The sequence below is a fragment of the Drosophila nasuta genome, chromosome 3 (assembly GCF_023558535.2).
Source record: "Drosophila nasuta strain 15112-1781.00 chromosome 3, ASM2355853v1, whole genome shotgun sequence".
Lineage (NCBI taxonomy): Eukaryota > Metazoa > Arthropoda > Insecta > Diptera > Drosophilidae > Drosophila > Drosophila nasuta.
This window is the reverse complement of record NC_083457.1, coordinates 4362690-4383925: the sequence shown is the minus strand read 5'-3', so window position 1 is coordinate 4383925 and position 21236 is coordinate 4362690. Positions and strand designations below refer to the sequence as shown.

General features: G+C 39.1%; 2 protein-coding genes and 1 pseudogene across 4 annotated transcripts; 2 read left to right on the top strand and 1 right to left on the bottom strand.

The window, feature by feature from the left end:
- The first annotated feature begins 599 nt into the window (after window positions 1–599).
- Window positions 600–5296, top strand: LOC132794444 (probable cytochrome P450 9f2; annotated as a pseudogene).
- Window positions 5297–6351: 1055 nt separating this feature from the next.
- LOC132794438 (WASH complex subunit 1) lies at window positions 6352–8155 on the bottom strand. Its single transcript, XM_060804895.1, has one exon. It carries the CDS (start codon window positions 8049–8051, stop codon window positions 6459–6461), a length of 1593 nt encoding a protein of 530 aa, XP_060660878.1. The 5' UTR covers window positions 8052–8155; the 3' UTR covers window positions 6352–6458.
- A 1604-nt stretch (window positions 8156–9759) lies between these two features.
- On the top strand, window positions 9760–20648 carry LOC132788764 (uncharacterized). 3 transcript variants are annotated; one of them, XM_060796322.1, is made up of 12 exons: window positions 9760–9922; window positions 10502–10782; window positions 12058–12183; window positions 12271–12489; window positions 12561–12917; window positions 12980–13787; window positions 15289–15859; window positions 15938–16058; window positions 16125–16221; window positions 16288–18675; window positions 18828–19310; window positions 19389–20648. In XM_060796322.1, the coding sequence occupies exons 2-12, from the start codon at window positions 10600–10602 to the stop codon at window positions 20246–20248; spliced, it is 6213 nt and encodes a 2070-aa protein (XP_060652305.1). In that variant the 5' UTR covers window positions 9760–9922; window positions 10502–10599; the 3' UTR covers window positions 20249–20648. The 3 variants fall into 3 exon arrangements, with proteins under 3 accessions (XP_060652305.1, XP_060652307.1, XP_060652306.1); XM_060796324.1 differs by having other exon boundaries at window positions 9761–9922; window positions 15610–15859; window positions 19389–20647; XM_060796323.1 differs by having other exon boundaries at window positions 9762–9922; window positions 15595–15859; window positions 19389–20647.
- Window positions 20649–21236: the final 588 nt, after the last annotated feature.

Sequence of the window (21236 nt, the reverse complement as noted above, 5' to 3'; positions counted from 1 at the left end):
GTTAAAGATCATATTTATTTTGTTCACAAATGGATGCAATAATAGATTCAATAACTGCAGTCGGCGGTATTGGGTCAGCTGACAACCAGTTGAGAAAGGCCTTGCAGCTCCAAAAAAACGATAATTTAAAAACTCAAGCTGCCTTAAAGTAATAAAAGAATTCAACTTATTAGAATAAAGAAAAATTAAAATGAAATAAAAACTATAATTGTTATTGTACATGTTTTTTAATTTATAATGGCCGACCCTTCCATGGGGTCCGATGTAAGTACTTACTTTAACACCCGTTCCTTGAGGTCCCATGTAAGTACCCACATTACCGGTGGTTCCATGGGATCCAATGTAAGTACTTACATTAAATACCCTAATAAGTTGCTATATTTCACTAGTCCGTAGGTATTCGAGGTGGTCGCGATTAACCCTATTTGCGGACATTTCATACAAAAACGGAAATTAAAAAATGCATTGCGAGGTGCAACTTTGTAAGTAAGGGTTGTCTACTGGTAAATAAGTACTTACATATTTCACCATCGTCGTTGAGCGTGCCTTGTAATTATTTCCGCTTAGATATATTGATAGATATATTGGAATCGGCAAAAATGCTGTTGGAATTCTTTGCGATATTCTTAGTGCTACTGCTGTTGGCCTATCGATGGTCCACAGCCAACTATAATTTCTTCAAAGATAAGGGAATTGATTATCATCATCCATATCCCTTGGTCGGCACCATGTGGAAAATGTTTCTGGGCCAGATATCGATGCTGGATCTAGTCGTCGAATTGTACAACAAAAGCGACAGCAAGTGAGTAGAATCCACAATTGCGTATTACAAATAAATTCCAGTGAAGGTCAATATACATAATTACATCTACACTCCTGCCCTTGTTGCAGAAGGGGAAAACGAAAAAGATCAAAACAACATATGATGAATGATAGCGCAAAGAGTAATGCATAAAATAAGGTATTTTTTACTCTGTTTGGATCCCCCGTTTTCACCGGTAGCGGTAAAAAACAAGTAATAAAGCTACAGTCGAGTGTACTCGTACTGGGTAGCGGGTATACCCATTTTGAATAAAAGCAATATATTTTGCGATATTATTCTCAAAATATACCAAATATACTGCAAAAATGCTGAAAATATACCAAATGGTATATGTTGCATTCAAAATATACCATAGACGGCTCAATACACCATATTGTCAGCAAACGCAACTAAGACCCCTAGTAAGTAGGCGTTTTTGCCCATACAAAAGTATTTCTTTAATAACTTCGACAATTTTTATCTGATCGCAACCAAATTTTCAGGAATCATAACTATTATAGTTATTATTATATATACCAAAATTTGCTTTAAAATTACGCTTGTTATTCGATTTTTTTGATTTGGGAGGCCGAAGTAAGCGTGGCAAAAATTTGAAACAAACTTGATCTGCACGCAAACATAACAAATGCTGTCGAAAAAAAATTATAGCTCTATCTCTTATAGTCTCTGAGATCTAGGTGTTCATACGGACAGACGGACGGACGGACAGACGGACATGGCTAGATCGTCTCGGCTGTTGACGCTGATCAAGAATATATACACTTTATAGGGTCGGAGATGCCTCCTTCTACCTGTTACATACATTTCCTGTCGGCACAAAGTTATAATACCCTTCTACCCTATGGGTAGCGGGTATAAAAAGCACACACGCTTCGATTTTAAGTAGGCTGCATGTGTATCAAAATTAAAATTTCAATATTTTTGTGTACAGTCAACATTTTATTTATTTTTTGATTAATTATTAAAGATTGTTAGTTCAATGCTGTTATTTGCGCTTTTTTTAGTTAAAAAATTCTTTTAGACATTGAAATAATTAGTTTTTTTTTAGAATAATTTGGTCTGGGAAAACCCATTGCATCAAAATTTCACGTTTGCGACTATCGACTCAAATTTACTATTGTCGGCGTAAATTCGCCTGGCTAAGATACTCCATATGTTTTCTATGGAGTTAAGGTTAGGAAAGCAAGCTGGCCAATTCAAAACATTTGCGTAATACTCTTTAAAAACCCGTTGCGTATCCTTGTATTTATGAATAAAAAACAAGTAAGAAAGCTACAGTGGAGTGTACTCGACTGTGAGATACCCGCTACCCAATTTGATTAAAAGCAATATATTTTGCGATATTATTCTCAAAATATACCGAATATACTGCAAATATACTGAAAAATACTAAGAATATACCAAATGGTATGTTTGGTATATCGATATAGTACACCATTCAAAATATACCATAGACGGCACAATGTGCTAGATTGTCGGCCAAGGCAACTCAGACAGTAAGTAGGCGTTTTTGCCCATACAAAAGTATTTCTTTAATAACTTCCACAATTTTTATCTGATCATAACCAAATTTTCAGGAATCATAACTACTATAGCAATTATTGTACATACCAAAATCGCAACTCTAGCTTTAAAATTAGGCTTGTTATTCGATTTTTTTGATTTGCGGGGGCGGAAGTAGGCGTGGCAAAATTTGAAATTTGATCTGCGTGCAAACATAACAAATGCTGTCGAAAAAAAATTATAGCTCTATCTCTTATAGTCTCTGAGATCCAGTGTTTCATACGGACAGACGGACAGACACACAGACGGACATGGCTATATCGTCTCGGCTGTTGACGCTGATCAAGAATATATACACTTTAAAGGGTCGGAGATGCCTTCTTCTACCTGTTACATACATTTCCTGCCGGCACAAAGTTATAATACCCTTCTACCGTATGGTTAGCGGGTATAAAAATCATATTCGCACATCAAATTTTTCGCTCCAGCAGCAAGTATCAAAATGTGTCGTATAGTTTTGATACGCGTGCAGCCTACGTGAACTTGAAGTGTGTGTGCTTTTTACCGTTACGTGAAAACGGGAGATCCAAATAGAGTCAAAAGCATAACACAATTATAATCGTATCATGGTCAAAAGTATCTCATTTTGTGCATTCTTTGTGCTATTCATTCCTCATGCTTTGTTTTAATTTTTTTCGTTTTCTCATTCTGCTACAAGCGCCGAAACAAAAAATTTAGAGGTTTTTAATTTTACGCAGGACATATCATGCAAAATGAAAAACAATTTATAGAAAAGCTCTAAACTAGGTTGCGGTTTGAGATCATTTTGAATAGATGCAAAAGTTTGTATTTAGTTAGTAATACAATAATACTATATATAACAATTGTCGTTGCGGATTATTAAATCAACAAATCTGCGAGTATATGCATAATTATATAGCTCTGCTCAATAGCACGTAGTCTAGATATGATAAAAACAATACTGATTCTATTAAATAACTCTGATGGGATAAATATTGTTTATTGAATTAAAATTGCCAGCATTGACTATTACTAGCAATATTATGTGATAAAATTATAAAGATAATGAAAACAAAAAAGTAATCTTATCATTTTCTAAGTTTGCTGTGGCTGAAAACACAAACAAACAAAATTAATGTTGTTCGCTGGACAACAATAATAACACTTGAGGATAATGACACTCGAATTGATAATTATTTGATATTTTGTCTGTCATTCGCCGTGTGTTAATGACGCATGAGTCACTCGAATTGGGGGCATTTTATGATACTTCACTTATCGGTCGTTTTCCCAAAACGAAACTGAGATTATTTTTTTGCACTTATTCACAGGGTTTATGGCATCTTTGAGCAACGGACGCCGCTGCTAATGATACGCGATCCGGAGCTATTGAAACAGATAACCATTAAGGACTTCGATCATTTTGTCAATCATCGCAATGTGTTTGGCGTGGACGATGATGATCCGCATAATATGGCAGCTGCTTGTTCTCCATGCGTGATGAACGTTGGAGGGACATGCGCAGCACGTTGACTCACGGGCAGCAAAATGCGTCAAATGTTCCAGCTGATGGATATTGTGGCCAACAAGGCTGTGCAGTGCCTGAAAAGTGATGGGGTGCTCAAAGATGGACTCGTCCTGAATATAAAGGACTATTGCACTCGGGTTACCAACGATGTGATTGCTTCCACAGCCTTTGGACTGCAGGTGAACTCATGCAAGTATCGCGAAAATACGTTCTAATCGGCTGTTCAAGGTGTGTATGAATATATAGAATTATTATTATTATTATTATTATTATTATTATTATTATTATTATTATTATTATTATTATTATTATTATTATTATATTATTATTATTATTATTATTATTATTATTATTATTATTATTATTATTATTATTATTATTATTATTATTATTATTATTATTATTATTATTATTATTATTATTATTATTATTATTATTATTATTATTATTATTATTATTATTATTATTATTATTATTATTATTATTATTATTATTATTATTATTATTATTCAAAAATAATATTTGATCTTTGCTTGCAGTTGCTTAGATTAACGATATTCGATAAAAAACCACCGAGTACTTTGTGCGTCTTGTGCTGGATGCCATGAAGTATCGTCAGGAGAACAACATTGTGCGTCCGGATATGATTAACATGCTAATGGAAGTGAGTGGCATGATACAGTCAGACAAAGCCAAGAGTGGCGCAGTTCGCAACTGGAGTGATCGCGATATTGTGGCCCAATGCTTTGTCTTTTTCTTTGCCGGCTTTGAGACATCGTCGGTCCTGATGTGTTTCACTGCGCACGAGATCATGGAGAACGAGGATGTGCAGAGGAAACTTTATGACGAAGTTAGCCAGGTCAACAGCGATCTGGAGGGTGGTCAGCTCACATATGAAGCTCTGATGGGCATGAAGTACTTGGATCAAGTGGTCTCCGAGGTGCTGCGTAAATGGCCGGCGGCAATTGCTGGCGATCGAGAATGCAACAAGGATATTACCTATGAGGTTGATGGTAAGAAGGTGGAAATTAAGAAGGGCGACGCACTTTGGCTACCTACTTCTGGCTTCCATCGTGATCCCAAGTACTTTGAGAACCCAGAGAAATTCGATCCTGAAAGATTTAGCGATGAGAACAAGGATAAAATCCAACCTTGTACTTACTTTCCCTTTGGCATCGGTCCACGCAATTGTATAGGTAATTATCATTTGAGGCATGAAGCAAGTTTTTTACTTATTTACATATCCATTTTTAGGCTCTCGCTTCGCTTTGCTTGCGGCAAAGGCTGTTATCTACTATTTGTTGCGTGATTTCCGCATTAATGCTTCCGAGAAAAGCTGCATCCCCTTGGTTCTCAGTTCCTCCGGCTTTCAGCTAACGCCTAAAAATGGTTTCTGGCTCAAACTCATTCCACGGAATTGAAACGAACGAATTATGATGCCTAAATTTAACATTTATTAATATATACTTAAATTGAGAATTGTTGTACTTATACTTTCTGTAATGGAATACATAAGTGTAGATTCGATCTCACATTTCGAGTGGGATATATTTAAAATCCTCTCTTTCAATCTTTATATTTCATATAAAAACTATTATAGGATGTTCATCTTGTAAAATGATTTTGAAATATAGTATATTTACGAGTTATATGAGGCAAATAAATAAATACTATAATAACTAAAAAATTATGCATTTTCTTGTTAATTATTAAATAGAATTTGAACAACAGCTGCTCTTATATTCACAATATTTGGAGAATTTCATCAATACTGTCCTCATTCTCCTCATTTTTATTGTCATATGTTAGTCGTGTTCCTATAATTTTTAGTAATCTTATATGTATAGCCACATTTGTCAAGTCTGTACAAGCCATAACTGTAAATGCATGATTAAGAATAAGATTTATTTTAATTTTAGGTAGAAAAGACGCTGTCGTCTTCAAAATATTTAACGACTCGGTTTCCTAAATGGTCCACCTGAGCCAACGATGTATGCTCGGCCACAAGAAGGCATAGGCATAGAAGGCTCCACCGCCTTGAACGGCAAAGTTACAAAATCTATTTTGTTTGTCGCAATATTTTTGTTTATACTCTTTTGACATTTTTAAAACAGTTATAACACACTGAACATCACTTAAGATCAATTCACTTTTACCTTTAATGACGCTACAATAAGAATTGGCTTATCGATGTTCTTTGAGGTTGCTTTATAACACTATACAATCGACTTCGACATCGATAAAACAGCTTTATCAAATATTGTTCCTACTTTTGACCATATAGAAAAAAATATAATAAAAGCATTTATGTAACAAAAAAAAAAACAGAATTCTCGCTGCCCGCTGTTAGAAATTTTTTCTAGCAAATGACATTTGAAAAAAGCCAGATTTGACGGAAAAAAGCGACTCTGGCAACACTGCCTCAAATTGCTTAGTTTTTAGAGATTGCCAACACTCGAGTGTAAACACAAACATGTAATGCTCGATCTGCCTAATATATTTTAATAATTTACACTAATGCTTAAAGCAAGGCACATACAAAGCTGGAACTAATTTAGTCGCAATTAATTTCTTTCCCATATACTATTCCCAAGCATCGTCCTCCTCTGAATTACCCTCATCGCTAGACACCGAACCCTTGCCCTTCTTCTTCACAGGCGCCTCAATCAACCTGGACAAATGACGCATCAATGGATTGCCCGACTGTTCCGCAGGATTCTGACTTCCGGAGATGCCTTTGCGCCGAAGCATAAGCTTATTATGCAGATCTGCCATAAGATCCCCACCAGACAACTGTCCGCCTGCCCGAGATCGTGCTGCATCATTTGTGCTGTGGGCATCCACTGCATCAACATTGACGGGCGCCGCTGCTGGTGAACGTAGGCGACCACCATGAGCACCGCCAGCATTACGTATGGCAGCCATAAGTTCAGAACGTGGATCCGGAGCAGGCGGAGCACGAGATTCGGGTATGTTAAGTGGTGTCTCAATTGATGGTGACAATGGTTTTATCACATTGTCGTTAGGCAATTTTAATGTTGCAGGCGGTGGCGGAGGAGGCGGTGGTGGTGGCGGCGGAGGTGGAGGTGGAGGAGGAGGAGGAGCTTCTACCAATGCTCTTGGCGGCTGCAGTTGCGGCACTTTCCTAGGCATATTCGTCTGAGCCGTCAGTGCTTGCACAGTAAAGTCCGTCGTCTTCTCCGCATTGAACATGGGCTCCTCTAGTCCAAGTAAATCAGGCAAGTCGTCTGGCACGTCAGCAAATTGATGGGAGGGCGCAATTGGCGTTTGCTCTGCCACCGGCTCGTATTGCAGGTCATTAGCAATGCCCGGCAAATCAGGCAAATCAAGCGGCACATCGATGGCAGGTGCTGCCAAAGCAGCCGGTGTGTAGCGCAAATCTCCAGCTGGTGTCGCAAGCTTGGTGGTGCCATGGGCAAGCGAATGTGGCGCTGGCGCCAACAGCTCTGTCTCTGCAGATCTGGGCGGTTTATGGATAGCTCGCTTGTGGCTTTGAGGAGGCAAAGTGCGCTTCCAGGCATTGAGATCTTGCTGGCCACTTCTACCGCCAGTATATGCAAATTCGTTGGAATTGAAGCGCATTAGCGCGGGCATTGACTTTACCGCCGCGGGTAAAGAGCCCAAGCCGGCTGTGCGATTCGTGAGTTGACGCTCGGCAAGCAGCGGCATGACAAGCTGATTCTCGCCACGCACGTGGAAGCTGACGGAATCAAGAGTTCCCGATGCCTCTTGTTCAGCATCAGGATCGTTGTTATGTCCCTGCAGTCGCCGTGGCTGTGGTTGATTAGGTGTCGTTGTCGCTGACGAACTTGGGAAATCCATTAGGTCTTGCGCCACTGGCGGAAATGTGGCCGGGATTTTGCCTAAAACTGCGCTGGCGGGAAATCGAGCTGGTGCAAAGATTTTGATTGATTTCTTCGAACCAACGAGCGCGTTTATTTTCGCCTGCGCACGCATGACACGCTCATTTATATGCTGAACCTTGGCACCATTTCTTTCCAAACGAGCATCGATGCGGCCAAAAATTGAGTTGATTGTTTTGTTTAGACAGTCGAGCGACTGTGCTGCTCTGATTATTGTTTCTTCGTGATGTAGATCAGTTGGAATTATCGAGACTCGGTAGGCGCTGTGCAGGTAAGTGTCGCTGCTATCCATTTTGGTCCAATATGTAAATTAAATTCCGCTTAATCAGCGATTTATCTCGTTCACTTAATTTTCCCTATCAATCAACAGCTGGTTGGTGGAACGGCGTTGCCAACCAAGTAAAAGTACTGTATTAATATTCGTTAATCGATATACAACGTAAATTTTATGAATGTCCCAGTGTGACCATGTGTGTATTTTTTGTATATATATTTATTTCAGCACTGAATGCGTTCACCAACTATAATGTGATTCACATAATCATGAATCACGATGCCACTTTTAACATACGATTTTTCACGTTAATGACAGTTATGTTTTGCTACCTAAAATAAACAAAAACCTACTTTTTATTTTTCTACTTTTTGAAGCAAGCATTAAATTAAATATTTTGCATTATTTAACAGGTCAATTGAAAAATCCCCGACCAATGATAAAAAAAACACATTTTTTTGGGCAAAATTAAATTTTCATTACTTAAATAATTCTCTTCAAGCGTGATACACTGATTATAGCGACCCATTAACTTTTCGATACCATTTTTCTGGTGCGAGTTGTCTTTTGCTTCAAAATATGTACGTCCCAGTTTCGGAGATGACCTCTTCATACTACGAAAATATCTTTCCAGCGTGCATTCTTTTGAGAACAGGAAATTGTCGCTGAAGCCAGATCTAGAAAATACGGTGGATGCGGAAGTAATTCGAGGATCAATTCATGGATTATTGCCATCGTTTTTAGTGACTTGTGACACAGTGCATTCTCTTGGTAAAGCAGCACTTTCTTCAAATGCAGTCGTTTTATTTGGCGATTTTGACCTTTAAACGGTCCAATAATGTTAAGTAATATTCGCTGTTGATGGTCCTTCTTTTTTTCAAGATCCATGCCAGCTTTGGAGCTGGTTTGTCATGTGCAGTCCACTCGGATGACTGTCGATGTGCCGGTGTGTAATTTTGGAGGAATATTTCACCCACTGACACATATAGACGCAAAAATTCGGTTTTATTACGCTTGACCTTCTTCAAACACTACTCGGAATCATTGACTCGTCGTTGTTTTGGTTCAAAAGTGTGCTAGCGTGGCACCCACTTTGCACAAAGCTTTCCTATACCCAAATATTCATGAATGTATAGTGTAGAAGTTCATTTTATATCTGATATTTCGTTTAATTTCAATTTTCTGCCGTTCAAAATCTTTTTATGTATTGTTTTAATGTCACAACATCTAAACTTGACATACTAATCCTTGACGGTTGATTTTCCTGGGGCAGTCTGGTTTTTACTTCAACTGTATTTTTCCCTTCAAAAGACAATATTTTATCAATACGCGAAATTCCTCTTTATCCATTTTTTTGTAATAAACATAAAAGTTACTTCACTCTAATTGCTATAATTCAGAAACTAAGGTTCAGTCGTTTATCATCAAAATCATTATGATTTAATTCGATTTGACTTCTTATATAATATTATTAATTTATATTAAAATAAAAGAAAGATTTAATTAATTATTTAAATTAAATTTATTGCAACTTTTAACAGCCTCTGAAAAATGTTTTCGTAAACTTAAATGCTTCCGACAAAACACTTTAAATGAAATCCTTGCACCGATTTCAAATACGGTAATTGTAATACCAGTCCAGAAATTATAAAAGTAGTATTAAAAAAACAGTATTAGTATATTTTATTAAAAAATAAAACAGGGTCACACTGCATAAGTGAGGTCTCACGCTAGTTCACACACACTGATACAAACGTTTGTCATCGCCAGTTTTTGTTACGTGAAAAATTTGTCAAAGGCTGATTTTATTTAGTTTAAAGTGCTCAAATAATTATATTTCCTAGCAAAAGTGCATTAAACTAATAGTACAAATGTATTAATATAAAAAGGTATGTATTCTATCGCTTTACCTACAATTCAAATGTTTTTCGCAAGAAAAAAATCGTGTACAGTACAAACGTGGCCGCGAATGCGAAAATACCCATTAATATAAAATCTATTTTGAAAATTGTTGTGAAAAGTGTATGTCTTGGATTAGTAATGGTGTGTTGAACGTATAGTGCATAAAAAAAATATTAGCGAAAATGTGTATTTTGCTAACGTGAAAAATAATGCGTGTTTGCTTGTCTGTTGGTCGCCATTTTGAATTTTTGCTAAAATGTTCCCTCCCCGCTGTTGTGTGTTTATTGTTCGCCCATGAGAAGCGTGTATGTGTAAACACATATTTATTATACATGTGTGTGTGTGTTATATGCATTCAATTGTCTGCTTATTTATTTATGTGTTGTTTTTTGGTTTTACTATGACAACGAAGCCACATCAACAATTAAGTATACATCATAAAGTTATGTGTGTGTTCGGCTTGCATGAACACAAAATGTGACAAATACTCTTAAGGGGATGAAAAATCGAAACATCAACAAATTTATAAGATTACTGATATCATATTTTTTACTCTTCCTTTGCAGCTTAATAACTGCAATTATTTTGTAAATCGCTCGACAAAAAGTGATACGAAATAGATTGGAATCGGGGAATCTTGGGAGGAAAACCAAAACGCCCAAGTATGGAGAGTTTATTCCAATCATATCCAGAGGATGCACGCCGCATTGGCGAAGAGTATCTATCAAGTCTCACGGATTTGAATTGCAATAGCAAGCCGCTCATCAATATGCTCACAATGCTCGCAGAGGAGAACATCAACTATGCCCAAGTTATCGTGCGCGTGGTGGAATATCACATCAGCCAGGTTAAAAACTAATTAATTAACTGCTACAAACACAGATATACACAGTTAAAAACAAACAAAAAACAGGCATCTATACATATACATACATAAAGTGTAAAATGTGTTCCGAGACCTCGTAACGAACACCGCCCGATCGGCAGTTGTGTTAACTCATGTTCTCCATGTCCAAAATGTATTAGTGGCCTTAGGTCTATCACATTTCTGATTTAAAAAAATATCAATAATTTCGATCGTTCGATTAATAATTAACAGCAACAATTACAGCATTGTTGACGATCGATCAACTCGATATACAAATTAGTGATAGGTTTCCATTTCTGTCAACGATGGAGCAGCATAAAATGCTACAATTTAATGTATTGCATAATTCAATCATCATCCTTTCTTGCCATTTAAAAATTTTTCCGGCCAACAGATATTAAATTGTATTATCTTACAATTGTCTGTTGGTTTAGGATATATAAAATTTAAAATCGAAATTATGTGTGATTCACTTGAAATTTTTTTTATTGGATTTTAAGCAGAGACTGATTTATCCTCTACAAGGTAAGACGTTGCGTTTACTTAATATTTCTTTTCTTCTTATCCTCGTTATCCTTGAAGTACATAAAATACACAAAAAAGAAATAGAAAAGAAAATTGCAATAAAAAGAAAAAATACTTAAACAATTGTGATGAAGTTGTCTTTTATTTTATACAAAAACATTGACAAATAATAACTGCCAATAAAAACAAGCAGCGATTTCTGTTGAAAAAGAAAAAGAGAGAACATCAAAAACAATTTGGCCAAAACAAAGGAAACAAATTTTAAAGGATCATCATTGTTGTACACATTTTAGTTTTTTTTTTTTAAGACTATGAGTTTAAAGCTATCTATAACAATTTTAACACACTCAAAAAATGTAATTTTGCGCATTTTCGTATAAATACGTAATAAATATTTATACTTATTGATTTCTGCCACAATCGGATTTATTGTTTGCCAAGATATCGGTTTATTCAATGACACTTAATGAAATTTGGTAGCAACTGTAGATGTTTGCTAATTTTTGGCTTTAATCTACTGTTCCCACTTCCCTTAATAACATGGAGATTCATCTGTGTACATCAGCTGTCGTCGTCGTCGTTCTCGTCATCGTCGTCGTTGTCAATCGTGATCGGGACATTGTGAATTGATGATGTGTCTCATTGATCTGTGTCCTCACACAACTCCGCTAGCGACGTTGCAGAAACTTATGTTTTATTTATTCTTACCTATCTTACCAAATCAAACAGGTGCCGCCAGAATTCAAATTGCCCATACTATATTTAATTGATTCAATAATTAAGAATGTGAAAAGCAGTTACGTCCAGCTGTTTGGGCAATGTATAGTCAATATTTTTCTCCACGCCTTCGAATCGGTAAGTCCTAAAGTAAAACCTTAATTCTCTCAAACAACTGATACCAACTTCAATACAAACTTGTGTTATTTCCATTGGAATTTTTAGGTGCAACATTCGCCGTCTCAGGTCTTGGAAAAGGTCAGAGAACGCATGTATCTATTGCGACAGACCTGGAACGAGGTATTTCCGGCCTCCAAGATGTATGCGCTGGATGTGAAAGTAAAACGCCTCGATAACAATTGGCCCATCACAGCTAAACCAAGTCAGGCCACAAAAATACACGTCAATCCGGCCATACACGTGAATCCCGATTTTCTTAAGACGGTAAGCCATTGAATATGAGTACTAAATGAAAAGCACACAATCAAATAACTAAACATATTGTGGAACCACAGGGAATGGTGTCAATGCCTGTGAACAACACATTACAAAGCGACATGGAGGAGATTCTTCAGGCCAAGACTCGGGAGCTGTTGGAGCTAAAGAAACGAAAGCTTGAACTGGAATTGGAACAAACTAAATTGCATTTAAAGGAACAGGAGCGTCAACTTAGCCAGGCCACCGATGCCATTTCAGTTGCCCCTATGACGGTGCCAGCTCCCACAACATCCTTGCGACCACCTGGCATGGAGACCATAATAGCTCCAACTGGAGCTGCTGTTGCACCAATGTATCCGAGCGGAATGCGTCAAATGCGACCCATGGCACCTGCAGTTGCAGGTGGCATGCCGCCAGTAATTGGACAACAACCGGTAAGTACTTATTCATCACTTTCCCCAAATATCGGACGCTCTAACGATAAGGGCTATTGCAGCCGTTTGCGAATAAACCAAAGGTGCACCCGGTTAATCCGGCTATGCTGAGCTCGGTGCGTCAAAGGGATCCACGACTGGCGCGCCAGCAGCAGTCGCAACCATCGTCGCAAATGGCAGCTCCAATGCGCACTGCTGATCCGCGTTTGGAGAGCCACAAAACATCTTCCTCCTCATCATCGTCAACACACAAATCTAGTCGCTCACGTAGCAAATCTCCAATGCGTAACTCGGGCAGCAGTCGGTCCAGCAAGAGCGTCAGCAGCAGCAACCATCATCATAGTTCGTCCAGTGGAAACAGTAGTCGCAAGCGTAGCGAGTCGAAGAGTTCCACGGCATCGACATCGTCGTCTGGCTCCGATGGTAGGCATAAAAGCAGCAACTCCGGAGGATCGCCTGTTAAGCGGTCATCAAGCTCACGTGATAAGCCATCGAGTAAGGAGCAAAACGAACGCTATGCCCACAATGGCGGATCGCCTGTGCCTTCGAAGCGCAAAAGCAGTTCACCAGCCAGCTCACCGGCAAAATCAAAGCGTAATGCCACACACAAATCTTCGTCATCCTCTTCATCGTCATCGTCAAGGCGTGATGGTGCCAGTAGCAAGCCAAGCAGTTCCAACAATCAACGTTCCCGCAGTCGCTCACCCATTTACAAAGATGTGGATATGCGCAGCGTAACACGAAGCAAGTCACCAGAGGTGGCCTCGGGACAAGGAGCACCATCAACAGCGACTGCAGCGAAGATCCAAACAGCAGCAGCAGCTACAACAACGCCAGATACTGCACTCAACGCAATCGATTTAGAGAAACGTAAGAAACCATTTTTAATTCTAATCTCACATTTGTTAGCCAACAGCCAAGTCGAGATCGAAAGCGAAATCGAAATCGATACCCGTAGGCATGCAAATGACAAAGTAGTTGAAATATTCAGAAATTACAAACCAAATTGGCGGCACCATGGGCTCACACCTGGCCAAGGTCAATGGGGAGGAGGGGTTGTTGTGGGAGTGTGTTGATCGTTTTTCAATCGCATGCAACTATTTGCATATATCCGATTCATGCAGTTGATGAACCTTCAGTTGTCCACAAATTGTAAGTAAATTGCAAAACGTAAGCTTAAACACATGAAAGCAAATCGAATACGGAGAAAGCTGATACGCTGTAAATCCCTATGAACATTTGATATTGTTGATAAGCTTATTAACTTGCTACTAAATATTCATTGGTAATATTTCAACTGTTGGAAATCCTGGCATTGTCTCAGAAGAATTTCATATTGAAATGTTTGATAGTATATACAAATAATTGGTGAGTTTATTCACTCGTTGCTCCACTCGGCACATTTTCTGTGGCTATTTTTATCTATATATATTTATTTCAAAATTTTACTCAATATTATTTAATAATAACATATTTAGAACATTTTTTAATACTTAAGAAATATATTGAAGTTTACTAAAGAAACAAGAGAAATCAACTTACTAAAAGATGAAAAAGAAAACAAATCCAATAAAAAGTGTTTTAAAACCTTTTGCATTCCAGTTGTTTTAATTACATAAAATAATGCAAAACTTAGCCAGGTGTCGCCTTTGGTGTAATTTTAAGTCTATTTACTTTGTGTAATTGTATAAACTAAAGATACATATGATCCGTGATAAACGATAAATAACTGTGATGCAATTGTACCTGATAAAAAAATCAGTTGATAAAAACTAAGAAGAAATAAAGACTGCAGTTTTTAAATTGTTGTTGTTAACGTCTAAAAAAAACTTTTAAACAATTCCTATTTAATATTAAAACTTTTCATAAACAAACTCATATTTATTTAAGTGTATTGTAGCTGTATTATCATAATACAATCCTCCGATAATACGTCTCACACTTTACCTGTTTAAATATCTACGTATATATTATATTATTTTTATTACACCTATTTTTATTATTTTTTATACTTGTAGAACGGCACTTTGTTTTACTATTTTTCAATTTATTTTATTTTTTGTTAATCTAACTCGATTCCTATACGGATCTAAATCAAATCTTCTAGTATTATTATTGTTTCTTTATTATGATTTCCCACTAATTTTTCTAGCCCATTTGCTGTGCCTGGTGTTTGTTGATGCCCTAAAATATTGATCACTTTAATTCTTAATTTCTTAATTTTTTTTTATTTAATTTTAAACTCTTAATTTAATTAGGCCGTGAGTCATTTTTCGTAATATCATAGTTTTCGTTTGGCACAACCAAAATTCCTTAATCGTTTGTTGGAAGCCTAAAACAATTCTAGCTACATTTCAAATACTTGAACCAGGGCCTCGTCCATCAGCAACTGTTGCTGCTGCTGCTTCCAGTACGACGCCGCATTTAGAGGCACAAATAATGGACGTCGATATGAGGCCATTTGCCTCGTTGTCGTTGGCCAAGCCAGCGACGCCGCCGCCTCCGGTAATAACAATCGGCAGACCGTCAGCAACATCTAATCCAGAATCGAGCAACAGCATCACCGGCACAACAAACGCTAGCAGCGACTCCAACGCATCGAACAGTTCCTCCAAATTGCCCACAAAAGTGTCGTTCAAAATACAAAAACCGTTTAATAAATTAGAAAAATCTACAGCGCATTTATCAACAGCATCACTGCTAGCAGCAACCACCATCGCACCACCATTAACAGCTGACGTCCCCAACGTGAAGCAACCGTCACCTGCACCCTCTTCTTCATTGCAACAGTCAATTAACAAATTGATGAATCCTGCTCAGACGCAGGTTGGCGGCGAGAAACGTTCAGCTGGTCAACTGCCCTTAGATCACGATGACATTGAAGAAGATGAACATCTCCAACAGCCACAGCAGAAACGCAGCAAATCAGCCAAATTGGATGCGTAAGTATAGAAGAATATTATATCATTACTATCTATATTATTGTAATTTGCATATTAATTGTTATGAACTGTTTCCAGACTCTTTGGCAGCGAGGATGTCGATTTGCGTCGAGTGTTGCCCGGCAAACCAGTTACGATTGGTCCCAGTAGTGTAATTGTCGTTGAGGATGACTCTATGGATAACTGCGATTCTGATAAGGTGAGCCAGATTTACTTTATAAATTCCTATTTGTGACTAAATTTGATTTCAATTATCTTCTATTAGCAATCTGCAAAAGCTTCCCACAGAAAACCATCGCTGGATGAACTCCGCGCCAAACTTGCAACAACTGCTCGCAATAACCAAAAGCTCTCCAAGGGCGGTAAGTACCTAGAACATCAAGTGTTTGTAATTCAACCCAACCTAACTACTTTGCACACACATACAGAAAAACTGAAAGACCATCCTGTAACCCAACGTCTCAAACAACTGGCAGAATTGAAGCCCAACGATGACTCGCAGGAGGCGCACGATGAGACAATGCGCACGATATTGAGTCAAGCGCAGGAGATGTTTGAGAATCATGGCATGAATGAGGATCAATACAAAGATCTAGTCACTAAGGTGGTGGCTATGAACGAGAGCAGCAAATTGAAGGACAATCGCAGACGCGATGCCGCCGATGATGAGGATTCAGATCGAAATGCAGCTCGTGATGCAGTGTTACGCAAGCGTATTCCAAAGCTAAAGGGCAACGAGAATCATGCCTCTGGTTCACCACGTAGCGACGGCGATCCTCGAGGATACGAGGAACAACATCTTGTAAATAATGAAAAGGCTCAGGCACAATCCAAGCTATCCAAGTCAAAGCGGGATGGCAAGCGACGAAAGCCAAGCAAGTGGGGAGAGCAGGTGGATCCAGCCGCTGCACAGCGTGCTGCATGGCAGTTGTCTCAAAACAACAATAACAATAATAATAATAACAACAATAAACGTATGCCTGTTGCAAATGTCGCAGCTGGCGGTGCTTTTCGAAGCACGCCTTGGCAACATCCTCCGATGGTTATAGCACAATCTGCAGTGCCACCGCCACCACAGCCGCCGACAATGATGGGCATGCCGAATGTGGCACCGGCTGCTATGACCAAAGCCATTAACTCGCTGGATAATCCCATGGCGGACATGGTGCGTAGCATAACCATTGATGGGGGCAGCAAGGAGATACGTTTCTATAATCAAGTGGCTGTTATTTTCATGGATGGCGATGAGCCGCACGAGATTGGATTCCAGCATGGCCAACGGGCTATTTATATTGATCACAATGAGCCGCTAGCCTTAAGTTTCAATGATGATTACAAACCCTTTCAACTGGAAGGTCAACTGCATCGCATACGCTTTGGCCACCCCTCACGTGAACTCTACATCGATGATCACTGGTACGAAATCTACTTTGGTGGTCCTCCCGTTTCGCTGCCCATTGGCAACAAACTTCATGTGCTGAAGGCAGAAGGACCTCCACCAAATGTGGACATTGGACGTGTGCGCCGTGATCTGGTTGTAGGCAAGATCAACATGATTGTGGATGCCCACACCATTGTCCCACTCTTCCTGGATGGCCGGCAGCAGACGTTCCTTTTGGGTGCCGAACAGCATTCACTCCAGTTTGTAGACAGCTTTCTGTACGCTTTGCTCGACGGACAGCTGCAGAAGCTTGAATACGGCGGATTGCCCAAAAGCATGAAGCTCAATGGTGGACGCAATTGTTTTATACGTTTTGGAACTCTACCCAAGGGTGTTCAAGCCGGCAAAGCACATGTCCAAGATATGGTGTACATCAAGACCGATGCACCTGCTGAACCACCACAGCCTCCACCATTACCTGTGCCAGTAGCTGCTCCAATACAGGGAATTACGCCTCTAGACCAGCCGACTGCAAGTTCAATAGCTGGAGCCCCCGCGGGAGGAGGAAATGCAGCAGTGTCGCTCCCAGCGGCTGCAGCAGCGCTCAGCAATCTCAATATCGATGAGCTTTTCCAGAAGCTCGTTTCGTCTGGCATTATTGGGGCACCTTCCACAGTCCCGGCTCCAGTTACGAGTAACGTAAGCGTTCCTGGATTGGAGGTTACATCCAGCTCAAACAAAGACGCAGCTCCTGCAGTAGCAGTCCCTGTTCCCGCAGCAGCACCTAGCGAGCCCATCAAACGAATCGATCTAAACAAACCGGATACCATCAAGACGCGCCAAACAGCGGTCATCGCAACGCTTTATTTGGGCATGCAGTGCAGCAGTTGCGGTGTGCGCTTCCCACCTGAACAGACTATCAAATACAGCCAGCATTTAGATTGGCATTTCCGACAGAATCGCCGTGAGCGTGACTCCACGCGTAAGGCAACATCGAAGCGCTGGTTCTATGATCTCACTGATTGGCGACAATACGAGGAAATCGAGGACGTGGAAGAGCGCGAAAAGAACTTTTTGGAGGCGCAGGGTCAACAGCTTGGTCCCGATGCTGCCGACGAGGTGTCGCAGCAACGTTCTATGGACTCGCCTATGCCCAGCTGTGCGGCCGGAACGGATGACGTTGATCGGTGCTGTGATATGTGTCATGAGAAATTTGAGCAGTTTTACAACGAGGAGCTGGAAGAGTGGCATCTGCGCTCAGCTATTCGTGTAGAGGACAAAATCTATCATCCTCTATGCTATGAGGACTATAAGAGCTCCCTAAATCCACCAGCGCCAGTTGTCAGCGAGCCCTCAGCTAATGGTGATGTGGATATGCTTAGTGCCAGTGATGACAATGCTATGGATACTTTAATCAAGCTTGAGGATGATATAAGTAAGTATCGCTAACCATAAGAAAATATAAAAAAAAAACCTGATTTTTATGAACAGTAATAATCGTTTTGTGAGGTATTTGCTGTAGGGAAAGATTACAATTTCCAATTTCCACCATTAGAACTCAACATTTATTTACTAATTCATTTACAGATGATGCCAAAAATCCATCGGAAACCTTGATGGATGACGATGATGATGATGTTATTGTGCTACCCAATGAAGAACCGAGTGTAACAGAGATCGTCGATGATGATGACGATGAGGAATACGTTCCGGTCAGTGTGTCACGTACAGAAGCAGATGTCGATTCGGAGAAAGAGAAGGAGACTGCATCCGCGCTAAACACCGAAGAGGGGCATGAGCAAGGGCTGCAAAAAGAGAAGGAAAACGATCAGCACCAAAAGGCTGAGAATGCTAATGAATCAGATGTGGATGTAGAGATACAGGAGCCAAACATTCCCTTTACCGATCTTGATACATACGTTGAGAAGGAACCGCTTCCATTACTCAATGTCAAGATCAAGGAGGAGCCAAAAGACGACGACGAAGATGAAGACGATGACTTCGAAGATGTGGGCACAGTGGTGACATTGTTACCGCTTCCTGAAGATGAGATATCTATTAACAGCAGTGGTAAGTGGCGCAAATGAATACTTTGTCAGTTTCAAATCCTCATTTTGAATCCTATTAATTTAAATGTCTTCCGAACAGAAACACAAACGCAAACGATTGATTCATCTGCCTCGCCAGCAACTATAGAGCGCCCAGCATCGGTTGCATCGCTCTCAATGCCGGCTCATGAGGATGAACTTGAACTGGAGCCAGTTGGGCCAGCGCCGGGGACGTCATCCGAGGCTGATTTTAATGGTGAGAATCCGCAGGAGACACATAATCTGAGCGCAGCTGGACCGGCTCCAGCGTTACCTTTGGCTAGCATAGTTAATAAAATAAAAATAAATATAACTAAGAATACAAGTAGTAATAGTCATAATAGTGCCTCAACAACAACAACGACGACAACAACAACAGCAGCAGCAGCAACGGACTCGCAAGTGTCTGCAATCAGTGTAATTGGTGGCTCTGGAAATACCGATGGGCAGCTGCAGCAGCAACAACAGCAGAATAATTCAATAGAAACCATTTCCACAATTCCAGTTCTGTGTGGAGGCAATATGTTTGTCCCCAAAATTGCCACCAGCAGTTCCACAAATGCACCACCTGCTAACATTAGTTCAATATCGGTGATTGGCAGCAATTACGGCAGTAGCAGCAGCAGCAACAACAACAGCACCAGCGGCAGTAATAACAATAGCAACAATAGTGCCGCTTCGCGTTCAAATACAGCGACGGTACCTTCAATGGGAGCTCCGGCATTGTCAACGACTTCCAGCAGCGGGAATGCGACAGCGCCCACTGCTCAAAGGTCGACAACACCGCCGCCAACTGCTGCAGTTGAAGCTGATCCTGAGCCGATCATAGAACAAAAGCCAGCGTTACGAAACGTCACATTAAAGAAGACTAAGAAAGTTCAAAATGGTGTTGAAACATCGGGCCTCTGCTCCATTATGTAAAGAAGCATGAGGAAGAGGCACTTACATACATTACTATATATATTCCTACTCTCAATCAGTTTTTAATTAGCAATTTACAAATTATTTTAGAACGTTACTTAGTTTTAAACAATTTACAGACGTGTGATCGATCGAAGCGCGTTTTTCTTTTCTGTAGGTACCCATCACAACCTTCAGTATAAACACCGCCCCGCCTGGGCAGCGCTACGGGCGTAACACTTAACTTATTTTCTAACGGTAATGCAAATAAAACTAATTTTACACGAATAAAAGGAAAAATAATAAGTATACATAATTTGTGATAATTTTATAACACCTGAGAATAAATACAATTACACAAATCAAGCTTATATTTCATTATATCATGTAATGTACATCTGCTAATCTGAAACAATAAATCAAAAGCTGAATTTAATATTTTATTTTATTCGTTATTAATCCTTGTATATCTGATTATTTTAAATATATAAATACTTGAATTTCAATAAAAATAACTACTCAAAAAAAAAATAATTGTCTTTTATTTGTAAACCTACAACTTTTTTCTTAACATTGTTAATTTTTTAAAGTTTCAATTCACAGGGGCGCGCGACTAAAGTGTTGTGTAATGGTTGGTTATATATTTTGACAAAACATCGTAGCTCTGAGCTTTCTTCACAAAGCAATAATCTGAAGTATAAATTATATACGATGTATGCGCATGTTGATGTATTTATCTCATATTGATGTATTTTTTAAGCCACTAAAAAAATGCTTTTACTTGTTATGTATGTCTATTTAAAATTTCGCGCAAATTCTTATACGTTTTGGTAATGTATACCATTCCACATAAAAATTATTTGGACTTCTGTTATTTGTTTATTTTGATTTAAAAAAAAATAGTATTAAAAATTTAGTTATAAATAATTTTAAAATATCTGTAGGTATTTTTTGCAAAAATTATCGATAACATCGATTTTAAAATAAATTTTGTCAACATTAATATATC